Raw genomic sequence first — 25,193 nt, forward strand, 5'->3', positions numbered from 1 at the left:
AACTCCCTTTTTTGTTAGGTCCGCGCTGCTGCTAAGACTTCAGATGAAAGATGCTCCGGGGACTCCGGTATCCTGGGCCCCCTGGGCCCGGACATTTTTGATTAAGCGCTGCCTCCTGGCGGCGGCTCTGCTGCCCGACGCCTTCTCAGCCTAGTGGAGCCCACTTTCTTTGGTTTGGAATCTGGAAGCTGATGCAACAGCTCCCCCGAGGGGGCGGGGAGTCGGGAACCCGGGGTGGAAGAGACGGCCTTCGCGAGACCCCTCCTCCCGCTCCGAGCAGGCACATTCCTCGCCCCGCCTCCCGCCCCCGCCCGCCCCCCCCCCCCCAAGCGGCTTCCAGTCTGGGGGCACTACCCAGATTCAGCCAAGCATTTCGGGGCCGGAGGCAGTTGTGGCCAGGGTTGGGAGGGAGGGAAGAGGAAGCTGAGCGTTCATGGGGTGGAGGACCAGTCTCTAAGGGTATCCGCGGTCATTTTCATTTCCCCGCAGCAGTCCGGCTGTGCGAGAGCGAGGAGCGGACAGGGGAGCGGTTTGCGAGGTCTCGGTGCTTGGACCTTTGCGCCCTTCGCCTACACCCACCACAACCCCCTCTTCTAGCGCTTCCTAGAGTCGGGGGAAGGGCGGGGGCTGCTTGGCCAGGTGGAGGGAGCGGAAAGGACGCCTGTTGGGAGGAGGTCGTGGTCCCCCAAGGCAGAGCTCGGGTGGGCCCCCACAGCCAGACCTGGGCCTCGGGGGCGACCCTGTTCTTCAGAGGAGGGGTAATGAAGGCGGACGGTGGCTGGGTCCGAGCTTGGGAAGGCGTTGTCCTAGGGCCGCAGACTGGGGGCCCAAAGGAAGGAGGGAAATAAAAGGGAAACAAACGGCAGGGGCCCGGAGAAAGCGAGGGTGGATTGGGGGGTGGGGATGGGAGAAAGGGACAAAGGTGAGTGAGGCCAGCAGGTTGGGCGGGGGCGGAGAGGGGGATGGGAACGGCCAAGGGATAGGCCAGCGAGGATCGCGGGCTAGGGGAGAGCTTTTCAGGGGTAGAGCAGCGGGCCGGCGCATGGTGGGGAGTTGAGTATATGCTTCGAAGTTCCGCTGTAGAGCCCACTTGCATATGCGTGAACCTGAGCGTTCGCCTCCCTCGGCCTTTTCCTCCTCTGCCCTTCACCCTTTCGCGGCCGTAGCACTTAGCTCTCGCCATCTCCACGCCGCACCCAGACCGGTCACCTGAGCCTGGGTGTGAGGTAGAGCAGACAAGAATTTCCTGGATCTAGGGAAAGAGTGTTAGATGATAGGCTTTTTGTTTTGCTTTGCTTTTCCCATTAATGAAACAAAAGTCCGTTTCAAATCATTCTAGGCCTCCCAGTAAAACTGTGAAAGCCATACTTTCTTCTTTGCCTTTAATGCATTACTGTCAAAAAGAGTACCTCCAGGTACTCCTTGCTTAGGAGCCAGAGCGGCAGCCAAACAGGAGGGCCTGGAGAGCAAATTCAAGGACATGCCCAGAAGCCTAGCCACCTGGGAAATCAAATAAATAACATAGTTCATTCATTCATTTATGAACCCAGCAAACATTTGTTAACTGTCTATGTGAGCCCTGCACTGCGGGGATACAGTGGTGAACAAAGCTCTTGTGATGCTTACATTCTAGTGGGGGTGGTGACAGCAAACAAATGACACCGGGAATGGACAATATCACTGGGAAGCACGTTCCAGGCAGGGAGAACAGGAATTGCAAAAGCTGTGAGGCGGGAGCATGCTTGCTGTGTGGCCACCTCAGGGAAGCCAGTGAAGCTGGAGTGGAGTGAGGCAGACAGCAGGGAGGCCCGTGCAGACAAGGACAGCTTCTCTCTTCCTAGGACTTCCCTCACAACTTGGACCCGACCCCAGAGTGCAATTAAGGGCCCGGCAAGTTGGGTAGCAGGCTGAGAGTGTCTGAAGGACACTAAATTATCTTTGGAATAATTCAGGTATTTGGTGCCAGTGTACTATGATTTCTGTGTCTTGGTGAAATATGAGTTGGCTTTCATCCAGTGACATAGACTTATTGACAACTCTTTACCTGGACTGCTTGTGTCTGGAGTAATTTTGCAACAGACAGGTGCAAATTGCAGGGTGTAGCCCTGGGGCCAGCCAGCTGACAGTTGCTTAAAGGCATTAGTCATAGTTGTAATTCCAAAAATTCATGATGCACTGTGAAGTGCTGCTCCCTGAGGGCAAGAGATTTATACTATTATCTACATTTTAAGTGGTTTACTATGCTTACCAAGAAGTTGTTTGCTTCAGAAGATTGCATGTGATGAAGATATGTAATAATTTCTTTTTTCTTTCTTTTTTTTTTTTGACTGGAGTGCTCACTGCAACCTCCGTCTCCCGGGTTCAAGCGATTCTCCTGCCTCAGCCTCTCAAGTAGCTGGGATTACAGGCGTCTGTCACCACACCTGGCTAATTTTTGTACATTTAGTAGAGACGGGGTTTCACTATGTTGGCCAGACTGGTCTCGAACTCCTGACCTTGTGATCTGCCCGCCTCGGCCTCCCAAAGTGCTGGGATTACAGGCGTGAGCCACCGAGCCCGGCTGATGTGTAATAATTTCTAATTTTGAATATAAAGAGGCTTACACAATTTGTATTCCAGGAAAATTGGTATTTCTCCCACCTCTGCTAAGTAAACATTCGACAGATGTTTAAATAAAACTGGTTTGAAGGGATGCCAACTCATTAGTCTGCCCAGGGTGCCACAGCCCAGTTGGCTCTTACCTGGCGACACACATCGATATCACCTGAACCAATTAGAGATCTCAGCTGTGAGTGAGCTTGCTTGGTGTCTAAATGTGTGCTTGGCTGTCCCCCTATAAGTGGTCTTCCTTGGCTTGCATTACCTCCCCTTGGCTTGCTTTAGGGGCTGAAATGGCACTGACACTCTGGAGATGGGACTGCAGAGTTTCCTTCCCCTGACCATGGGATCGTATCCACTCTGCAGGACTAAGGATAGTACATGAGTGGGAGATGAGTAGGAAATGGGATGAGTGGAGTTGCAAGAGGCATCAGAGGTCACTGTCAATGGAGGGGAAAGCTTAAGTGCTCAGTAAATGTAGGGCAACAAGGAAGAGGGGGGTGGGGCTGAGGTAGGGAGGAGAAGGATCTGAGACTCAGGTATTTGGTGCCAGTGTAGTAGAGAAGGTGCCTGGAGGCTGGCAGGCATTGAGGTCCTCTGGGTCTGACCAGGCAGTCCCAGCTCCAGCCCGTCCCCTGGCCCCTCCCCGCTGCCGGCCAGAGTCACACATGTGTTTTCCTGTTTTCCATTTCAGTCCCCGTTACCCTCTGCTTTTTCTGCTCCTCAGAGTCAACAGCTGCTGCAGCGTGAGCCATACTCTTGGTTCTCCTAACTAGCACCTTCCCCTCTCCCCTGACTCAGCTGGTAGCCCCTCCTCCCCGCACCTGCCCAAAGGTCACTGGACAGGTAAGAGGTGGGAGAGGAGGGACAATGGGCCAGAGGGGAAGTGCAGGAGGAGGATGGAGTCCTAAAAATCGGCTGAATGGAGACCCAAGAGCCTCCTGTTTCTCGATCCCAGCCCTGTCCCTCCCTGGGCTGAACCTTCTGCCCAGAGACTTCAGCCCTTCCTTAATGGAAGCCCTGGCCACAGGAGTAAACAATTTCTTTTTTGTTTCACTTTTTTTTTTTTTTTTTTTAAAGAGACTGTCTTAGCCACAGTGGAATATAGAAAAACAAACAGAGAACTGGGGAGGGAGGAGCTGAGCTTCTAGCTTGGAGTGATGGGGAAATCTAGTCATACCAGAGTGTGTCTGTTTTCTGTTTCTGTTGTTAGGGGAGGCAGCACAGACTGATTGGAGCCAGGAAGGCAGGACATGGGGTCTCTGGGAGAGAAAGTGTGTTCTTACAGTAGTTCCCTGAGCTTGGCTGAGGAGCCAAGACCCCGAATTATGTGCTAGTTCCTGGAGGAAGTGTGTTTTGGTGTTGCCATTCGAGGGTGAGGTTAGGGTGAGGGGCTCCATTGGCTGTTCTGCCCGGCACTGCATACTGGAGGCCCTGCTGCCAGTTTCTGAATCAAATTTCTTCCACAGGCTGTAGGATGAGTGTGTTGTCCTGTAATCTTCACGGGGTGTTCAGAGATGAATGCATCTCAGACAGGGAAAGGCAACAAGGGCTGCTGTTATCTTACGGGGTTTCTCATGTAAAACCTGGGGTGGGCCGGGCGTGGTGGCTCACACCTTTAATCCCAGGCTTTGGAAGGCTGAGGTGGGAGGATCACGAGGTCAGGAGTTCGAGACCAGCCTGGCCAACATGGTGAAACCCCATCTCTACTAAAAATACAAAAATTAGCTGGGCACGGTGGCGGGCGCCTGTAATCCCAGCTACTCGGGAGGCTGAGGCAGGAGAACCCAGGTGGCAGAGGTTGCAGTGAGCAGAGATTGCGCCACTGCACTCCAGCCTGGGGGACAAAGCAAAACTCCGTCTCAGGGAAAAAAACCCCCCCAAACCCAAAAACCAAAAAAAAAAAAAAAAAACCTGGGGTAGGAGAGCCCCTTTGGGAGAGCCTAGGGGTGTTGCTGGTCCCAGGCTGCCTGAATGGTGGGGCTGCCTGAATGGTGGAAGCATTACCCTAAGACCCAGGGTCTCAGGGAGAAATGTGAGCTGCCAAAGATGGTGCCTTCTTGTCCAGGGTGCTAGGTAGTGGTTGAGAAAAGAAGGGGGCTTCATGTTCTCTATGCATGGCAGCCTCCCTTGCCTGGTGTGCATGGGCAGACTGAAGTAGGTTAGAGTCCATTAGCACTTCCTGGTGCTACCACTAGGGCGTGCTGTTTGCTGGAGTGTGGGTTTTACCCCCAGCAGATTTCTGTCTCAAAATTCCATGGATAGGACTTCACTTTTCAGATGCTACCAGTCAGGAATGAAACCCTGTACACTTCTCTCTCCGTTCCCCCTCACAGTTTTCCATTCCTTTGTCCCTCCTTCCTTCCTTTCTTTTACGTCATATTAGGACACATGCCCACCCCTTGGTGCCAGTTAATTTGGTCTTAAAAGGGCAGGCATGATGATGTGTTTGTGTTTTTTTTTGTTTGCTTTAGAAGTGGGCACCCTAGCAATAGCAGCACTGCCAAGAGTACTTGTAATCACCTCTTATCCCTGTAAAGAATGAGAAAGGGGAGGGGCAGCCAGGAAGGAGATTAACAAACTTTGTTGGAGCCTTTCGTCTAGGCTATAGACTGAAGGATGACAGAGGCTTTCTTTCTTTTTAATCTAATCTGCTTACATCTTCCCCCAGGTAATTCATGTAGATAATTCCTGTCCAAAAGCAAGGTCTAAGGTGGCACCGGTGGCTCACGCCTGTAATCCCATCACTTTGGAAGGCAGAAGCAGGTGGATCAGTTGAGGGAAGGAGTTCAAGACTGGCCTGGCCAACATGGTGAAACCTCGTCCCTACTAAAAATACAAAAATTAGGCCGGGCACGATCGCTCATGCCTGTAATCCTAGCACTTTGGGAGGCCGAGGTGTGCGGATTGCCTGAGTTTAGGAGTTTAAGACCATCCTGGTCAATATGGTGAAACCCCGACTCTACTAAAAACACAAAAGATTAGCTGGGTGTGGTGGTGTGCACCTGTAATCCCAGCTACTTGGGAGGCTGAAGCAGGAGAATTGCTTGAACCCAGGAGGTGGAGGTTGCAGTGAGCCGAGATTGCACCACTGCACTCCAGCCTGGGCGACACAGCAAGTGTCTGTCTCAAAATAAATAAAATAAAATAAAATAAAATAACAAAATAAAAACACAAACATTAGCCAGGTGTTATCCTAGTTACTCAGGAGGCTGATGCATGAGAATTGCTTGAACCAGGAGGCGGTGGAGGTTGCAGTGAGTCAAGATCGTGCCACTGCACTCCAGCCTGGGTGACAGAGTGAGACTCTGTCTCAAAAAAAGAAAATAAAAAAAAATAAAAAATAAAAGGAAGGCCTAGAGACTAAGGCAGGCCAGGGGGATGGGGAGATGGAGAGATTAAGAGTGTATGAGCTCTGGTGGTTCCATGAGATAATGTGCTTAATTCCTTAGCAGTGTGTCTGGCCCAGTAAGTGCTCAATAAGTGATAGCAATTATTATTACAGGAGCATTTTGGAGAAAAGGAGAGTCTCCTCCAGAAGGATTTCAGATCATTGTGAGCCTGTCTTGGGAGAAGCATAATCTCTGGGAAGGCTCACACCAGAATCGTCCTCCTAGATTAAATTAAAAGTTTAAAGAGCTAGAATGGGAGGATGTATGGTAGAGATGTCTCCCAGAGATATTTAGGTCTCTATTCTCTGGTTGTAGAATAACCAAAGAGGGTTAGAACAGAAATGAGAAGAAACAGACAGCTGAATTTCAAAATGGATAGGGTCTATTTCTATTGGTAAAAGAGACTCAGAATACCAGATTTAAAGTAAATAATAAAGATAGCATAAACTATGTGATTTCCAAAAAATGCTCAGCTTCTTCTGCCTGTTCTGGGCCTGTCTGTCCAACAGAATTCAGTGAAATCTGATTTCCTCATATTCTTTTTTAATTTTTTTTTTGAGACGGAGTCTTGCTGTGTTGCCCAGGCTGGAGTGCAGCGGCCTCATCTCGGCTCACTGCAAGCTCCGCCTCCCAGGTTCATGCCATTCTCCTCATTCTCCTGCCTCAGCCTCCCGAGTAGCTGGGACTACAGGCATCTGCCACCATGCCTGGCTAATTTTTATTTTTTTGTATTTTTAGTAGAGACGGGGTTTCACCGTGTTAGCCAGGATGGTCTTGATCTCCTGACCTTGTGATCCGCCTGCCTTGGCCTCCCAAAGTGCTGGGATTACAAGTGTGAGCCACCGCGCCCGGCCTGATTTCCTCATATTTTTTAGGAAAGTGGAGTAAACTTATATTTGAGGAAGGCGTTTATAGGAATTTATGCTTATCCCAAAGATCTTGGTATGTTTTGTCAAAAATGAAAAGGCACATGGGTGTGGTGGGGATGCAGTCAGATATTTGATCTCTTGACTGTGTTTCTTTTGAAGTAGTCTGAGGCTCAGACTTTTGGGCAGTGGCCCAGGCTTGGAAGCAACCCCCCAGTCTCTCTTTGCATGGGGAAGTGTGCAGAGTTCTCTTAGAACGCCCAGTCACATGGTGTAGAGACTGCACTTATATTTCCTGTAATCTCAGCATGGGAACAAGCCTTTGTGTCACACTGTGCAACCTTCCTCCCTTTCTTAAATGCTTGGGGTGAGAGAGAAAAGAGTCTAGGGTGGGGCATGGAGGACAGAGAGAGAGAGAGTGCTGTCTATTCCTTTCTGGCTACTGTCCTGTCCTCAGCTAACTTGCTCTGGGACAGTTTCCCCAGGGCTACAGATACTGCACCCAGCTGACTGTCCTTTCTTCTGGGCCCCTGGTCCTAGAGTAGAGCTGACAAAGGAGATTCCTGAGAGAGCAACTTCTTATCACAGAAAGTGCTGAGCCAAGAGCTCCTAGCTGCCCCTTTTGCAGATGTGAAGGGCCAGTGAACCTTGGACCCAGATGGTTGCTTAATACTCCTTTCCCCCTCCCTCACTCCTTCCTTTGCGGGCTGCCTCACCTCCTCCACCCTTCTTGCTTAAATCCATAGGCATTTGTCTGGCCTTCCCTTTTACTGCTGGCTGGGAAGGAGGAGCATCAGACCACAGATCCTGGAAGGCACTTCTCTCCCTGACTGCTGCTGGCACTGCCGTGAGAAACTGCTTATATCCAGGACCAAGGAGTGAGTGTGCGTTCCACCCTCTTCTCATCTCCACTCACCTTGCTACCCCTCCTCTTTGCTGCTGTGCAGTGTCTAATCGTTTCTTCTCCCAAGTGCCTCTCACCCTAATATCTCTCCACCTAATATCTCGGCTCGGCTCACTGCAACCTCAGCCTCCCGGATTCAAGCGCTTCTCTTGCCTCAGCCTCTCAAGTAGCTGGGATTACAGGCACCTGCCACCACGCCTGGCTAATTTTTTTTTTTTTTTTTTTTTTGAGATGGAGTTTTGCTCTTGTTGCCCAGGCTGGAGTGCAATGGTGAGATCTCAGCTCACCACAACCTCCGCCTGCCAGGTTCAAGTGATTCTCCTGCCTCAGCCTCCCGAGTACCTGGGATTACAGGCATGCACCACCACACCCAGCTAATTTTGTATTTTTAGTAGAGACGGGGTTTCTCCATGTTGGTCAGGCTGGTCTCAAACTCCCGACCTCAGGTTATCCGCCCACCTCAGCCTCCCAAAGTGCTGGGATTACAGGCGTGAGCCACCTTGCCCGGCCTCCCTCCAACTTGAATTTTTAAGAGAGGGCACTCTTGACTAGCCTCTCCTATTTTCCTCTCAGCTGTCTCCTGCTCGGTGTTTTCCAGCATGTGCTGCCTGGCTGCAGCTGTCTCCCTGCCTTGGCTCGGGGTGGTATCTCTCCAGCAGCAACTCTGGGTTAGGGAGTGGCCATCAGCTGCCTCCAATCATCTCTCGGTTTTGTTGTACATTGGATCGCCTTTCTCTCATTCATACTTTTTTGGGTGATTCAACGATGCTGATGTGAGGGATCTGATAGCAGGAGGCTTGGAATACCAGAGAGTGGGAAAGGAAAAGCAAGGAAAAGAGAATAGCCTGTCTTCTTTCAGGGTGATGTGGGTCTACTTGGGCTTTGCCAGGGCTGAAGACTCCAGCTAAGGGTTAATGGATGCTCTTTGGGCAGGAGGATGGTTGTGGGTTTCCAGCAGATTTCTGAAGCCTTTAGGTTTGACAGATGTAGAGTCCTTGGGGAAAAGAGCAGTGTCATGAGGCGCTCCCCCAGATTAGTTGCTGGTAAGGTCAGTTCCTAAGGTTGTATCTCAGCACAGGTGATCCCTGAAGCTGAAATTGGAGGGAAGACGGGTTTTGGATAAGGCTGAAAACTCGGGGTCAAGCCATTATAGTTATTTTCTGGGAGCCGCCACACTGCCCCTATGCCTGTCTTGTATTATAGCAGGCTCAGAGAGAACCAACATTTAGTGTTTTGTTTTTGATTTTGTTTTTTTTTTTTTGAGACTGAGTTTTGCTCTTGTTGCCCAGGCTGGAGTGCAATGGCCCGATCTTGGCTTACCGCAACTTCCGCCTCCCGGGCTCAAGTGATTCTCCTGCCTCAGCCTCCCAAGCAGCTGGGATTACAGGCATGTGCCACCACGCATGGCTAATTTTTGTATTTTTAGTAGAGACTGGGTTTCTAAATGTTGGTCAGGCTGGTCTCGAACTCCAGACTTTAGGTGATCTGCCCGCCTTGGCCTCCCAAAGTGCTGGGATTACAGACGTGAGCCACTGTGCCCGGCCCAAGATTTAGTGAGTTGGGTGGGCAGCAATATCCTAATGATAAGAGACAGATCCTTTCTCTCTGAGTGCCTTCTCTTAAAAATTCAAGTTGGAGGCCGGGCAAGGTGGCTCACGCCTGTAATCCCAGCACTTTGGGAGGCCGAGGTGAGCGGATAACCTGAGGTCGGGAGTTTGAGACCAGCCTGACCAACGTGGAGAAACCCCGTCTCTACTAAAAATACAAAATTAGCTGGGTGTGGTGGTGCATGCCTGTAATCCCAGCTACTTGGGAGGCTGAGGCAGGAGAATCACTTGAACCCGGGAGGCGGAGGTTGTGGTGAGCTGAGATCTCACCATTGCACTCCAGCCTGGGCAACAAGAGCAAAACTCCATCTCAAAAAAAAAAAAAAAAAAAAAAAAAAAAAATTAGCCAGGCGTGGTGGCAGGTGCCTGTAATCCCAGCTACTTGAGAGGCTGAGGCAAGAGAAGCGCTTGAATCCGGGAGGCTGAGGTTGTAGTGAGCCGAGCCGAGATTGCACCACTGCACTCCAGCCTGGGCTACAGAGCAAGACTCTGTCAATAAATAAATAAATAGATAGATAGATAGATAGATAAATATTCAAGTTGGGGTTGTTTTGATGAGTGAACTGGAGAAAAGGTTATTTGGAGGTCTCCGCTGTGGTTGTTGAGCTGCCCATATTACCCTGTGTTGGAGGCGGGTAGAGGTTCTATGTAATTGCCAAGCATGTAATATATAGCATCATCTTTCTTCCTTAAAGGGCAATGCCAGGAAGCTGGTGAAGGGTTTCCTCTCCTCCACCATGGTTGACAGCACTGAGTATGAAGTGGCCTCCCAGCCTGAGGTGGAAACCTCCCCTTTGGGTGATGGGGCCAGCCCAGGGCTGGAGCAGGTAAAGCTGAAGAAGGAGATCTCACTGCTTAACGGCGTGTGCCTGATTGTGGGGAACATGATCGGTTCGGGCATCTTTGTTTCCCCCAAGGGTGTGCTAATATACAGTGCCTCCTTTGGTCTCTCTCTGGTCATCTGGGCTGTCGGGGGCCTCTTCTCCGTCTTTGGGGCCCTTTGTTATGCGGAACTGGGCACCACCATTAAGAAATCTGGGGCCAGCTATGCCTATATCCTGGAGGCCTTTGGAGGATTCCTTGCTTTCATCAGACTCTGGACCTCCCTGCTCATCATTGAGCCCACCAGCCAGGCCATCATTGCCATCACCTTTGCCAACTACATGGTACAGCCTCTCTTCCCGAGCTGCTTCGCCCCTTATGCTGCCAGCCGCCTGCTGGCTGCTGCCTGTATCTGTAAGTGGGGCTGGGGCAGGAGGTGGTGGGTGGAGGGCTGGACAGAGGCTGGGATGTGAGTGCAGTCTGGGAGTAAGAAGGAGATAGAAAGGAATGTCTCTGACAACATATATATATATAGTTAATGTATGCTTTGTGTGAAAATTCAAACAGTACCACAGTGTAACGCAAAAACACTCACCTTTTCCCCAGCTTTTCACGGTAAGCACTATTAGCAGTTTGCATATTCTTCCTGATTTTTTTTTTTTTTTAAAGAGACAGGTATTTTGCTCTGTCACCCAGACTGGAGTGCAGTGGTGTGATTATACCTCACTTCAGCCTCGAACTTCTAGGCTCAAGCTATCCTCCTGCCTCAGCTTCCTAGGTAGCAGGGACCACAGGCACACTGATTTTTTTTTTTCTTGTTCCTTCAAGAGATGTAGTTTTGGCAGGGTTTGGTGGCTCACGCCTGTAATCCCAGCACTTTGGGGGCTGAAGTGGGCAGATCACCTGAGGTCAGGAGTTCGAGACTAGCCTGGGCAACATGGTGAAACCCCATCTCTACTAAAAATACAAAAATAAGCTGGGTGTGGTGGCAGGCGCCTGTAATCCCAGCTACTCAGGAGGCTGAGGCAGGAGAATCACATGAACCCAGGAGGCAGAGGTTGCGGTGAGCCAAGATTGCACCACTGCAGTCCAGCCTGGGCAACAGAGTGAGACTCCATCTCAAAAAAAAAAAAAGAGGTGTAGTTTTGTTCTTTTACAAAAATGAGATCATACTAGTCTACATGTAATTCTACAGTGTGCTTTTCCTCTAGCATTATCAGTGACATTCTTTTCTACTTACAGATCCACTTTTTAAAAAATGCTTCATATTATTTCATGTTAATTTTAAGGATGCGTAGTAGTTTATTTATCTAGCTAGTCCTCTGTTAATGGCCATGTACATTGGTTTCAGTTTCTCGGTCTTACAGATAATGCTCCAGTGGATATCCTTTTGCAGCTGCAGGAGTATTTCTGTAGGCTAGATTCTTCCTTTTTTTTTTTTTTTTTGAGATAGAGTCACTCTGTCGCCCAGGCTTGAGTGGCGTAATCTCGGCTCACTGCAACCTCCATCTTCTGGGTTCAAGTGATTCTCCTGCCTCAGCCTCCCTAGTAGCTGGGATTACAGGCATGTGCCACCATGCCTAGCTAATTTTTTTGTATTTTTGGTGGAGACGGGGTTTCACTGTGTTGGCCAGGCTGGACTTAAACTCCTGCCTTGGCTTCCCAAAGTGTTGGGATCACAGGTGTGAGCCACTGCACCCGGCCTCTGTGGGCTAGATTTTTAATACTGTCATTTCAGTCCACCTTGGCTTTTTCTCCATCTCATAAATAAAACATTATTTAAATCTGTACATTCAGTAATGCCATTGGAGGTGCTGAGATGATGATTCTCCATAGCCCCATCCCTCAGATGCCTCTATTCTTGAAAAATGCCCTTCCAACCTGGGAGAGCCTAGGACCTTAGAGATGCCTTCCACCCCGCAACTGTGAAGAAGCTCAGACATTCTGTCAGTTTGAGGGGCAGCTGCTCTAGCAGTTGGGGCACAGGAATTTTGCACCAGGTGCAATTGCTCATTGGCTCACCGCTCTCCAATCAGTTTGTGTCCTTTTTTCTTTCAATTTCTGTATTGCCCCATTCGCTCCTCAACTTCCTTTCCAGCTTCCCTGATTTTACTGTTGTGTAGAGAACTGGCTGTCTTCTGTGGGGTCCTTCTGTGTTTTATGTATCCTTGTGTCTGGCCTGGACTCATCTCTGCATATGGGATGTTTGTCATACATGGCAACAGTCAGGGAGGGGTGGAAGGCACTGCTTTGTGTTGCAAGAAGGGGGTTTTCACTGAGGTTTTTTTTTTTCGAGACGGAGTTTCACTCTTGTTGCCCAGGCTGGAGTGCAATCCCGGCTCACAACCTCCGCCTCCCAGGTTCAAGTGATTCTCCTGCCTCAGCCTCTCAAGTAGCTGGGATTACAGGCATGTGCCACCACGCCTGGCTAATTTTTGTATTTTTATTAGAGACAGGGTTTCTCCATGTTGGTTGGGCTGGTCTTGAACTCCCGACCTCAGGTGATCTGCCTGCCTTGGCCTCCCAAAGTGCTGGGATTACAGGCATGAGCCACCATGCCCGGCCTTCACTGAGGTCTTAAATGTGATCTGTGATTTCTCTTGCATTACTTGCAGATGATCTGGTAGGTTGCTTACTGGCAAAACTAATTTTAGGATCAATTGGTCTTGGAGCACCCTCAAATGTGGGCATATGGTTAATTATATCATGTGCAGAGAAGGATCATTTCATCTAAGTAATATTTCTAAGATGACTGCATTCCTTTAAAATACCAGAATTCTATTTTTTTTTTGAGATGGAGTTTCGCTCTTGTTGCCCAGGCTGGAATGCAATGGCGCAATCTTGGCTCACTGCAACCTCTGCTTCCCAGGTTCAAGTGATTCTCCTGCCTCAGCCTCCCGAGTAGCTGGGATTACAGGCATGCTACCATGCCCGGCTAATTTTGTATTTTTAGTAGAGACGGGGTTTCTCCATGTTGGTCAGGCTGGTCTCGAACTCCCGACCTCAGGTAATCCGCCCACCTCGGCCTCCCAAAGTGCTGGGATTACAGGGCATGGGCCACCTTCCCGGCCTTAGAATTCTATTATTTTAACTATCTTTGTCTGTGTCATTTCTGACAGCTCCTGTTCTTCGATTGTGGCATTGTGCCTACCTCTGCCAGTCAACCCTTTTTAATTTTCTGCTGCTGCTTCTTTTTTTTTTTTTTTCTGAGACAGAGTTTCACTCTTGTTGCCCAGGCTGCAGTGCAATGGTGCAATCTCAGCTCACTGCAACCTCCACCTCCCGGGTTCCAGCAATTCTCTTGCCTCAGCCTCCCAAGGAGCTGGGATTACAGGCGCCCGCCACCACGCCAAGCTAATTTTTTGTATTTTTAGAAGAGATGAGATTTCATAGCCACTGCACCTGGCCAATTTTTTGCTTCTAATTTGGGTATAGAGACATACATGTTCAAACCCTCATTCACCCATGTACACATTCATGTGCCTGTACATCCTTGTAAGAATACATGCAAAGGCCGGGTGCAGTGGCTCACGCCTGTAATCCCAGCACTTTGGGAAGCTAAGGCGGGTGGATCATGAAATCCCCTCTCTACCAAAAATACAAAAAAGGCCGGGCATGGTGGCTCACGCCTGTAATCCCAGCACTTTGGGAGGCCGAGATGGGTGGATCACGAGGTCAAGAGATCAAGATCATCCTGGCCAACATGGTGAAACCCCGTCTCTACTAAAAACGCAAAAAAATTAGCTGGGCGTGGTAGTGTGTGCCTATAGTCCCGGCTACTCGAGAGGCTGAGGCAGGAGAATCGCTCGAACCCAGGAGGCAGAGGTTGCAGTGAGCAGAGATCGCGCCCTTGCACGCCAGCCTGGGTGACAGAGCGAGACTCTGTCTCAAAAAAAAAAAAAAAGCTGGGCGTGGTGGTGGGCGCCTATAATCCCAGCTACTGGGGAGGCTGACACAGGAGGAATGCTTGAACCCGGGAAGCAGAGGTTGCAGTGAGCCGAGATCATGCTACTGTACTCCAGCCTGGGCCACAGAGCGAGACTCTGTCTCAAAAGACAAAACAAAACAAAACAAAAAGAATACATGCAAAGTAGCCGCAGTTATGGTTCGTATGCAGAGCTCTTCAGTGAGTAAAACTCATAGAGTTTTGTGCACATGTGTGTGACACACATTTGAGATTTCTCTGATAGAGTGAAAGGTGCACACCACTTGTGCACATACTTGTGTTTGAGGTTGGGCTCAATAGCTATGCGACCTTGAGGCAGGTGCACTGACTGTTTAATTCCAGGCTGTTGTGAGAATAGAATGAAATTCAGTGAAAACCATAAATTATGACTCAAGTTTAAGGTATTGATTATGTTTAAAATTACTATCTTTCTTGGCCACTTATAGTCCTGTTCCTCTTCCTGCTTCTTGGCTTCATCTGAGTAGTCATGGTTAGATAAATGAGATATTACTGCATAGCCAATATCTGGACTTTGTTCTATCTTTAATAACTTCAGAGGAACATAGAGATCTAAAGAAGGTTCAGAAGGGCAACCAAGACTAAGAATTTAGTGACATATGATTCATGGGTTTATTCCTTCAGCCACTGTTTTGGTTTTGTTTTTTAATTTTTTTTATAGAGATGGGGTCTTTCTATGTTGCCCAGGCTGGTCTCAAACTCCTGGGCTCAAGTAATCTGCCTGCCTTGGCCTCCCAAAGTGCTAGGATTATGGGTGTGAGCCACTGTGCCTGGCCTTCAGGCACTGTTTAATAAGCACCTGAAACAAGTCAGATGTTGGGACCTATGAAGACATTCTGATTAGCCTAAGTGAGAACTTAGGCAGAATCTTCAGATTTAGCAAGAGAAGGGCTTTAATTTAGAGCTTTCTTTTTTTTTTTTTTTTTTTTTTGAGACGGAGTCTCGCTCTGTCACCCAGGCTGGAGTGCAGTGGCGCAATCTCGGCTCACTGCAAGCTCCGCCTCCCAGGTTCACACCATTCTCCTGCCTCAGCCTCTCCGAGTAGCTGGGATTACAGGCGCCCGCCACCACGCCCGGCTAATTTTTTGTATTTTTAGTAGAGACGGGGTTTCACCGTGGTCTCGATCTCCTGACCTCGTGATCCGCCCGCCTCGGCCTCCCAAAGTGCTGGGATTACAAGCGTGAGCCACCGCGCCTGGCTAATTTAGAGCTTTCATACATTCCCTCCCTTAGAAAAAATTTAATTAGGGCATGCTATATGTGTGCTAGATATTTTACTTAGTGCTGAAAAACAAAGAAGAATGATGTCTGGCCCTTGCCATTCAATAATTTATAGTCCAGAAAGGAGACAGACATGTTAACAAATAATTGTCATGCAATATAATTTGTGCACTGATGGAGGGGCAACTTTTTTTTTTTTTTTGAGACGAAGATTCACTCTTGTCGCCCAGGCTGGAGTGCAGTGGTGTGATCTCGCCTCACTCACGCAACCTTCATGTCCCAAGTTAAGCGATTCTCCTGCCCCAGCCTCCTGAGCAGCTGGGATTACAGGCGTGCACCACCACGCCTGGCTAATTTTTGTGTTTTTAGTAGAGACGGGGTTTCACCATGTTGGCCAGGCTGGTCTTGAACTCCTAACCTCAGTTGAACTGCCCGCCTCAGCCTCCCAAAGTGCTGGGACTACAGGCATGAGCTACCACGCCCGATCTAAATGGGACAACTTTATTTTTGTAGGGGAGGAGAGCTTAGGAAGGTATCACAGAGAACATGGTGTCTGAGCTGAATTTTGAAAATAAATATAGCTGTCTCCTGCGACCTTTCACACAGGAGACTGAATGTGCAAAGGTGTGGAGGTGCAAGGCACAGAATGTGCAGAGAATTCCAGGTCGTTGGTATGGTTGGAATGTGGGGTGGGAGAAGGGCGAGGAGACAGCCCTGGGGGAGATGGGTTTTATAATCAGGTTGGACTTTATCTAAAAGATAAGGGGAAGCTATTGTTTATTTTTATATTTTTAGAGATGGGGGTTCTTGCTCTGTCGCCCAGGCAGGAGTGCAGTGGTGCAGTCATAGCTCACGGTGGCCTCCAACTCCTGGCCTCAAGTGATCCTCCTACCTCCTGAGTAGCTAGGACCACAGGTGGGAGCTACAAAGCTACACAGCTACTGATTTTAAGCAGGGGTATGGGGACTAGTGAAATAATCAGACTTAGTTAAAAGGAGAACTCTGGTGGCCACATGGAGAATGTTTTTTGAGAGAGCAAGAGACAGAAGGTGGGGAGACTGGTTTAGGGAGCTGAAACCTGAATCCATGTGAAGGGTGATGAATATCTGCACTGTGGAGTGGCCTTAGGAACAGAGATGAGGGTATGAATAAAGAAATAGTTGGCCGGGCGCGGTGGCTCACGCCTGTAATCCCAGCACTTTGGGAGGCTGAGGCTGGCGGATCTCAAGGTCAGGAGATCGAGACCATCCTGGCTAACACAGTGACCCCGTCTGTACTAAAAATACAAAAAAAATTAGCCGGACGTGGTGGCGGGCGCCTGTAGTCCCAGCTACTCAGGAGGCTGAGGCAGGAGAATGGCGTGAACCCAGGAGGCGGAGCTTGCAGTGAGCCGAGATCGCACCACTGCACTCTAGCCTGGGCGACAGAGCGAGACTCCGTCTCAAAAAAAGAAAAAAGAAATAGTTAACAGTGGACTTTCAAGGACTTTTTGCCGGGGTTCGGGGAGCTCTCACAGGTAAAGCCCTGCCTCTGGCCTTGCCCATAGGTTTCCACCCCAATATGTTGTTCCCATTTTAAAATCCTCCAGTGGCTCCTCATATGCTTTAGGATGAAATCTAAATCCCTAGGAAGGTGTACCTTGTGCTTTCGCCGCTTTGGCCTTCTCATATCCCATAATCCTTCATGCACACCCCATTACTCATATATTCTAGGTATGGGGAATGTGGAAGGTCTTGGAGTTCATGAAGCTAGAGGTTTGAGCTTGGACAGGTGTGGGCGATGGGGCTGCCATCTAAGATAGGGAAGGTGGGCTGAGTGTGAGGTCGACAGGGCATCCGAGTCTTCTGCCGGGCTGCTTATGTGGCCCTTCCATGAGCAGTGCCTTCTTTGGGTGTCATGACACAGAATTGGGTCATTTTCCCAGCAGTTGAGTCACGCTTACCTAAAAAAAGATGTTGATATGGTGAAACCCCGTCTCTACTAAAACACAAAAAAATTAGCTGGTGTGGTGGCGGGCGCCTGTAATCCCAGCTACTTGGGAGGCTGAGGCAGGAGAATTGCTTGAACCTGGGAGGCGGAGGTTGCAGTGAGCCCAGATTGCACCATTGCACTCCAGCCTGGGTGACAGAGCGAGACTCCATCTCAAAAAAAAAAAAAGAAAAAGAGATTGATGTGTGAATGATAATGCCAGTTTACTGATGTATGTACAGTTTTTTTTTTTTTTTGAGACACAGTCTCGCTATGTTGGGAGGCGGAGGTTGCAGTGAGCCGAGATCCCAGGTTCAAGCGATTCTCCTGCCTCAGCCTCCCGAGTAGCTGGGATTACAGGCTCCTGCCACCACACCCAGCTAATTTTTGTATTTTTAGTAGAGATAGGGGTTTCACCTTGTTGGCCAGGATGGTCTCGATCTCCTGACCTCGTGATCTGCCCACCTCAGCCTCCCAAAGTGCTGGGATTACAGGCGTGAGCCACCGCACTCGGCCTTTGATGTATGTACAGTTTATTGATGAGCATACATGGATAATTTCTTTTTTTAAAATTTTTATTTATTTAATTTTTCTTCCACTTTTATTTTAAGTTCCAGGGCACATGTGCAGGATGTGCAGCTTTGTTACATAGGTAAACATGTGCCATGATTGTTTGCTGCACAGATCAACCCATCACCTGGGTATTAAGCCTAGCATCCATTAGCTATAGTTCCTGATGCCCTCCCTCCACCAACCTCTACTGACAGGCCCCAGTGTGTGTTGTTCTTCCCCCGCATTTGTCCACGTGTTCTCATCGTTCAGCTCCCACTTAGAAGTGAGAACATTTGGTGTCTGGTTTTCTGTTCCTACATTAGTTTGCTGAGGATAATGGCTTCCAGTTTCATCCATGTCCCTGCAAAGGACGTGATCTCATTCCTTTTTATGGCTGCATACTATTCCATGGTATATATGTACCACATTTTCTTACTTGCCATACCTTTCTTTTTCTTTTGAGACTAAGTCTTGCTCTGTTGCCTAGGCTGGAATGCAGTGGCATGATCTTGGCTAACTGCAACCTCTGCCTCCTTGTTTCGATTGACTCTCTGCCTCAGCCTTCTGAGTAGCTGGGATTACAGGCGCCCACCACCACACCTGGCTAATTTTTGTATTTTTAGTAGAGATGGAGTTTCACCATCTTGGCCAGGCTGGTCTTGAACTCCTGACCTCGCGGTCCACCTGCCTTGGCCTCCCGAAGTGCTGGGATTACAAGCATGAGCCACTGTGCCTGGCCAGGTGTTCCTTTTTCTGTGCAACCTTGCCAGCATCTGTTGTTTCTTGCCTTTTTTTTTTTTTTTTTTGAGACGAAGTTTCACTCTTGTTGTCCAGACTGGAGTGCAATGGCACTATCTCGGCTCAACGCAACCTCCGCCTTCCAAGTTCAAGGAATTTGCCTGCCTTAGCCTCCTGAGTAGCTGGGATAACAGGCGTATGCCCCCATGCCTGGCAATTTTGTATTTGGCTAATTTTGAGTTGTTAGAGATGGGGTTTCTCCATATTGGTCAGGCTGGTCTTGAACTCCTGACCTCAGGTGATCCGCCTGCCTCAGCCTCCCAAAGTGCTGGGATTACAGATGTGAGCCACCGCGCCCGGCTGTTTCTTGACTTTTTAATAATTGCCATTCTGACTGATGTGAGATGATTTCTCATTGTGGTTTTGATTTGCATTTCTCTAATGATCAGTGATGTTGAGCTTTTTTTCATGTTTGTTGGCCGCATGAATGTCCTCTTTTGAGAAGTGTTTATTCATGTCCTTTGCTCACTTTTTAATAGGGTTGTTTGTTTCTTTCTTGTAAATTTGTTTAAATTCCTTGTAGACTCTTGTTATTAGACCTTTATCAGATGGATAGATTGCAAAAATTTTCTCCCATTCTGTAGAGGTTGTCTCTTCCCTCTGATGATAATTTATTTTGCTGTGCAGAAGCTCTTTAGTTTAATAAGATCCCATTTGTCAATTTTTGCTTTTGTGGCAATTGCTTTTGGTATTTTTGCCATGAAATCTTTGCCCGTGCCTATGTCCTGAATGGTATTGCTATAAAACCCTAGATTTTTTTCTAGGGTTTTTATAGTTTCGCGTTTTGTATTTAAGTCTTGAATCCATCTTGAGTTAATTTTTGTATGAGATATAAGGAAGGGGTCCAGTTTCAATTTTCTGCATATGGCTAGGCAGTTCTCACAGCGCCATTTATTAAATAGGGAATCCTTTCCCACATGAGTAATTTCTAATGACCAGAAGGTGTGTGTTCACTACCAAGGCATCCCCTCCCTGGTACCCTAGTAACCGGGAAACCAATCTAGTAATCAGGAAGTTGCTTGCAGGGTATGGAATTGGAACAAAAGAAGAAAGTTTGAATAATTTGAGAAATTTTTTCTGAATGTGTTGGTTTCTATAAAGCATGGAGCTGAAAGGTGGAGCCCCTGCCTGCAGGGAATGAACAGTGTCGTGGGGAAGCGAGGCAAACATAGTCACTTAAACATGTATATGTGGCAAGTGCTTGCAGGGGTGGAGAGTGGCTTGTTCAGGGGATGATGTCTGCATCAACACTGAAGGATGAAAGGAGTCAGGCTGGGCTGAAGCACCCACATTTCTACCGTGGCCTATGTGGCCCTACTCCACCTGACTTCTTTGATTCACCTTGGACTTCTTGCCCTCACTTTGTCTGCTCCAGCTACACTGGCCTTCTTGCCTCTCCTGCATTTTCCTGGCACATACATGTCTCAGGGATTTTGTATTTGTTTCTTCTGCAAGGAAGGCACGTCTCCAGATGCCTGCAGAGCTTATTCCCTTACTCCATTCACCTCTTTGCAAAAATAGTACCTTACTAGGGACCTATCCCATCTAAAATGGTCACTCTCAGTTCCCCATCCTGTTTTCTTTTTTCTTTTTTTTGAGATGGTGTCTTGCTCTGTCGCCAAGGCTGGAGTGCAATGGCATGATCTCGGCTCACTGCAACCTCCGCCTCCTGGGTTCAAGTGATTCTCCTTCCTCAGCCTCTGCGTAGATGGGATTACAGGCGCCTGCCACTACGCCTGGCTAATTTTGGTATTTTTAGCAGAGACAGGGTTTCACCATGTTAGTCAGGCTGGTCTCAAACTCCTGACCTCAGGCGATCTGCCCGCCTTGGTCTCCCAAGGTGCTGGGATTACAGGTGTGAGCCACCGTGCCTGGTCTCTTTTTCTTTATAACAATGTTCAACACATCATTTACTTGTCTCTCTTTCCCTCTAGAATATAAACATATGTGAATAAGGATTTTGTTTTACTCACTGCTGAATCACCAGCACGTAGAACAGTGCCTGGTATCTGCTAGGTGCTCAATAATTATATGTTGAATGAAGAAGGGGGCAGAATGTTTTAGGCACAGGGAAAGCCAATGTAAAGGCACAAGATGAAAAAAATATATGGGGTGTGGGGGGTGCATGGGGGATTGTGGGATATGAGGGGACCAAGATGGGCAAGGGGCTAGAATGCAAGGTGTATCTTTGTAGGGGTTTAGAATTTATTCAAAGCATATGAGGAGCCATTAAAGGACTTTAAACAGGGGAGTGATATAGCTGGGGTGGAACTTAGGGGACAAGGCTGGAGGCAGAGACACTATTAGGAAGCTCTTGTAGCAATTCAGGCAGGAAATGACAAAAACCTGAACTAGGGTGGTGGCAGTTGGGGTGGACAAGGAAGGATAGATCTGAGCGCAATTTAGAAGGTATAATAAATACAACCAATGAGACCTATTAAGATGTCAAGTATAAGGGAGAGGGAAGTGTCAAGGAAAACATCCACCATCTTGTTAGTTTTGTGCCAGAAGAGCTGTGCCTATCTATGATCCACTGTATCCCCAGCAAGGAAACAGAGAAGCTTGATAAATATTCTTTTTTTTTTTTGGTTGTTGTTGTTGTTGTTTTGAGACAGAGTCTTGCTCTGTCGCCCAGGCTGGAGTACAGTAGCAAGATCTTGGCTCACTGCAACCTCTACCTCCTGGGTTCAAGGGATTCTCCTGCCTCAGCGTCCTGAGTAGCCGGGACTACAGGTGCACGTCACCACTCCTGGCTAATTTTTGTATTTTTAGTACAGATGGGGTTTCACCATGTTGGCCAGGCTGATCTCAAACTCCTGAACTCAAGTGATCCGCCTGCCTCGGCCTCCCAAAGTGCTGGGATTACAGGTGTGAGCCACCTACGGTGCCCGGCCCTTGATAAATATTCTTTGAATGAAGAGATGAAGTTTTTGGTTTAGACAATTTGTAGGCAGTGATATCATTTACTGTGAGGAGGAGGATGGGGGCATGTTGAATTTGGAATTTATTTGTAGCATAGTAGGCGGATATGCCCTTTGGAATTTAGGAAAGAGATAGGGTTGGAGATTAAGCATTCAACAAGTATTTGTGAAGAGCTTGCCACGTTCCCTGCACTGTCACTGTCTTTTTGGAGCACTTTATGTGTGTGCGTGTGTGTGTGTGACTGCATGCATGGGTGCATGCCAGGATCAGGATGGGCAACCCGATACAGGGATTTTTGTTTTGTTTTGTTTTGTTTTTTTGAGACGGAGTCTCGCTCTGTCGCCAGGCTGGAGTGCAGTGGCACGATCTCAGCTCACTGTAACCTCTGCTTCCCGGGTTCAAGAGATTCTCCCGCCTCCTCCCGAGTAGCTGGGACTACAGGCTCGCACCACCATGCTCAGCTAATTTTTGTATTTTTTAGACGGGGTTTCACCATGTTGGCCAGGATGGTCTTGATCTCTTGACCTCGTGATCCACCTGCCTCGGCCTCCCAAAGTGCTGGGATTATAGGCGTGAGCCACCGTGCCTGGCCTCCAATACAGGGTTTTAGTGGATTGTGATGGTGTTGTGATTTGTAAGGTAGAACAAGGCGCAGGAGGAGACCAGTCCTAACCTAGGCATTTAGAAACCATTCCTGTAGAAGTTTGAGCTGATACCTGAATGGTGAAGAAGAATTAATCAAGAGTAGAAGAGGAGTGTTCCAAGCAGCAAGAACAGAATGTATAAAAACCTAAATGCAAGAAGTGCTCCTTTCAGGCACTGAAAGGAGTTCAGAGTGGGCTGCAGTGTTGAATTTCAGGAAGGAAAGGTTGAGAGTTGGCTTGCAGAGGTAAATAGAGGTCAAGGCATAGGTTGTTCAAAGCTTTATAAGCTGTGCTAGTCATTATTGTGCTATAACAAATAGCCTAAAACGTAGTGTCTTAAAACAATAGTCATTTTATTTATGATTTCTGTGGCTTAGGAATTTGGGAAGGGCTTAGTGGTACAGTTCTACGTCAGGGTCCCTCATGTGGTTGCAGTCAGATGGTGACAGGAGCTGGAAAAAAGGTTGCTGAGGAAGTTGCAGACTATCTGGGCTTCTTTTTCTTTCTTTTTTTGTTTTTTTGAGATGGAGTCTTGCTCCAGTTGTGCAGGCTGGAGTGCAGTGGCACGATCTCGGCTCACTGCAACCTCCACCTCTCAGAGTCAAGCAATTCTCCTTCCTCAGCCTCCTGAGTAGCTGGGATTACAGGCGTGCCCCACCACACCTGGCTAATTTTTATATTTTTAGTAGAGGCAGGGTTTCGCCATGCTGGCCAGGTTAGTCTTGAACTCCTGACCCAAAGTGTTAGGATTACAGGTGTGAGCCACCGCGCCCGGCCTTCTTTATCAAATTGTGTCAGAGTCTTTCCATGTGGTCTTTCCATATGGACTGTGTTGAGCTTTCTCACAGCATGGTGACTTGTGGGCAGTCAGACTGCTTATGCAGGCAGCTGAAAGCTTCCAGAATGAGTGTTCTAGCAACTAAAGTGGAAGTTGCATTGCCTTTTATGACCTAGTCTCTGAAGTTGCATGGTGTCAATTCTGTCATACTCTACAGGTAGAGGCATTCACAGAAGACTATCCAATTTCGAGAAGAGGGGTACAGACCCTGCCTCTTGATGGGTAGAGTGTCAAAGTCACACTGTAAGAAAGGAATATGGGATGGGAGATGTTGGGGCATATTTGAAAACTGTAGTCTATTGCACCAACTATATTAAGGAGGTTGGTGGGCTTTCTTCTAAGGCAATGAAAAAACTCTTAAGGCCTTTAAAAGTAGAAGAGTGGCATTTGTGATTTAGATTTTAGAATCTGTGAGTTTAAGAAAGATTAGTGTTTCTATGTAGGATTGAAAGCTGGGAGACAGGTGGGAAGCTGCTGCTATGATCCTAGTGAGAAATGATGGTGGCTTGGACTAGAGTCATGTTTTGGGGATGGGGAGACGTAAGACTTGGACTATGAGTAGATATGAGTGGAAGTTGTTGATGACAATAACATACCCAGGTCTTTGGCTTGCATAAATGGGTGGATGGTGATGCCAGTTACTTGTATGGGGAACACTGAAGGTGCAGTAGGTTTGGGAGAAATTGATGGAATCAGTTTTGGACATGTTGAGTTTGATGTGCCTGATAGTGTCCAGTAGGTGTTTGAATATTCATATATATCTGGAATCATGACAGTTGGGCTGGTAATATACTTTTGGGAGTCATCATTGTATACATGGTTATTGAAACCATAGGAACAGGCTGGGGCGGTGGCTCACACCTGTAATCCCAACACTTTGGGAGGCTGAGGTGGGCTGATCACTTGAGGCCAGAAGTTCGAGACCAGCCTGGCCAACATGGCGAAACCCTGTCTCTACTAAAAATACAAAAACTAGCCGGGCATGGTGGTGTGCGCCTGTAGTCCCAGCTACTCTGGAGGCTGAGGCAGGAGAATTGCTTGAACCCTGGAGGCAGAGGTTGCAGTGAGCCGAGATAGCACCACTGCACTCCATCTTGGGTGACAGAGCAAGATTCTGTCTCAAAAAAAAAAAAAAAAAAAAAAAAAAGAAAAAGAAACCACAGGAACAGATGAGATGACCTTGGGACAAGATGTAGAAAGGGAGGACAAAAGGGCTTAGAAGCATTCTGAGGAATACCCACATTTGAGGGATAGGTATTTTGTGAAAAGATGGAGAAGGAGCATCTAGAGAGATAGGTGGAAAACTGGAAGATGGTGAGTGGAAGGGAGTGAATTGAGAAGGAATGAATGACTAACTGTGTCCAGTCTACTGAGAGGTCAAGCTAGGTAAAGATTGAGTATAGTTGATTGGATTTATTGTTATGAAGGTCACTGGTGGCTTTTCATGTGGGCTTTCTCCTAAGGCAATGAAATTTCAGGGCAGTGAGGGTGAAATCAGGTTTCAGAAATATCATTTATTCACCCAGCAAAATGTATTAAGTGTTACTGTGTGTCTAGTTCAGGACTATGCCCATGGGCACAAGGATAACTGTTATCCACTCTCTGCCCTCACACAGCTCTCGTGGGTGGGAGAGACATACGTACACTGTTCTAACGCAGTGTAGTTAATGTGGGGAGGTAAGAGCACAGAGCAAGGGCAGCATACCAGAGGTGGCAGGTTTACACTCAAAAATAGCCTTTCTGGAGGAGCTCTTAAGTTTAAAATAAGGAATAAAATGTCATTTGGAATTGGCAACTCAGAGGGTCAAAGGAGAACTTTTGCAGGGTGAAAGAGGAAGGAGTTGCAACATCTCAGACTGCGTTGTAGAGACCCAGGAACGGGAAGGAATGTAGACATGCTCTTCAGATGAATGATTCTGAAAGCACGGAGGGTGGTTGTTAGAGGAAAGGACCAAAGTTGAGGGACGATTTTACGAAAAAGAGTTAAGCCTGCCTTAGGTTGGTTGAGGTATGTTTCTGGGAAAGTTGGATGAAATATCTCTACCCTACAATGATGCCTTCTCCATGGCTGTAATGATTGGGTGCCCTGAGTCAGAC

The 25,193-nt window shown here is 48.1% G+C and overlaps 1 protein-coding gene across 9 annotated transcripts in view; it reads left to right on the forward strand.

The window, feature by feature from the left end:
- SLC7A7 (solute carrier family 7 member 7) overlaps window positions 1-25,193 on the forward strand; it is a 55,590-nt gene that overhangs the window by 7,181 nt on the left and 23,216 nt on the right. For 5 of the 9 annotated variants that reach the window (XM_055291859.2, XM_063609417.1, XM_063609424.1 and 2 more), the window contains exons 3-4: window positions 7,603-7,740; window positions 10,063-10,603. In XM_055291859.2, the coding sequence (XP_055147834.1) occupies window positions 10,105-10,603 (499 nt within the window). In that variant the 5' untranslated portion in view covers window positions 7,603-7,740; window positions 10,063-10,104. Of the gene's footprint in view, window positions 1-18; window positions 68-5,430; window positions 5,497-6,865; window positions 6,933-6,957; window positions 7,224-7,602; window positions 7,741-10,062; window positions 10,604-25,193 lie in introns of those variants that run through there. The other 4 variants (XM_063609423.1, XM_063609422.1, XM_063609421.1 and 1 more) reach the window with 3 other exon arrangements.

Source organism: Symphalangus syndactylus, chromosome 9 (assembly GCF_028878055.3).
Source record: "Symphalangus syndactylus isolate Jambi chromosome 9, NHGRI_mSymSyn1-v2.1_pri, whole genome shotgun sequence".
In the NCBI taxonomy this organism is placed as follows: domain Eukaryota; kingdom Metazoa; phylum Chordata; class Mammalia; order Primates; family Hylobatidae; genus Symphalangus; species Symphalangus syndactylus.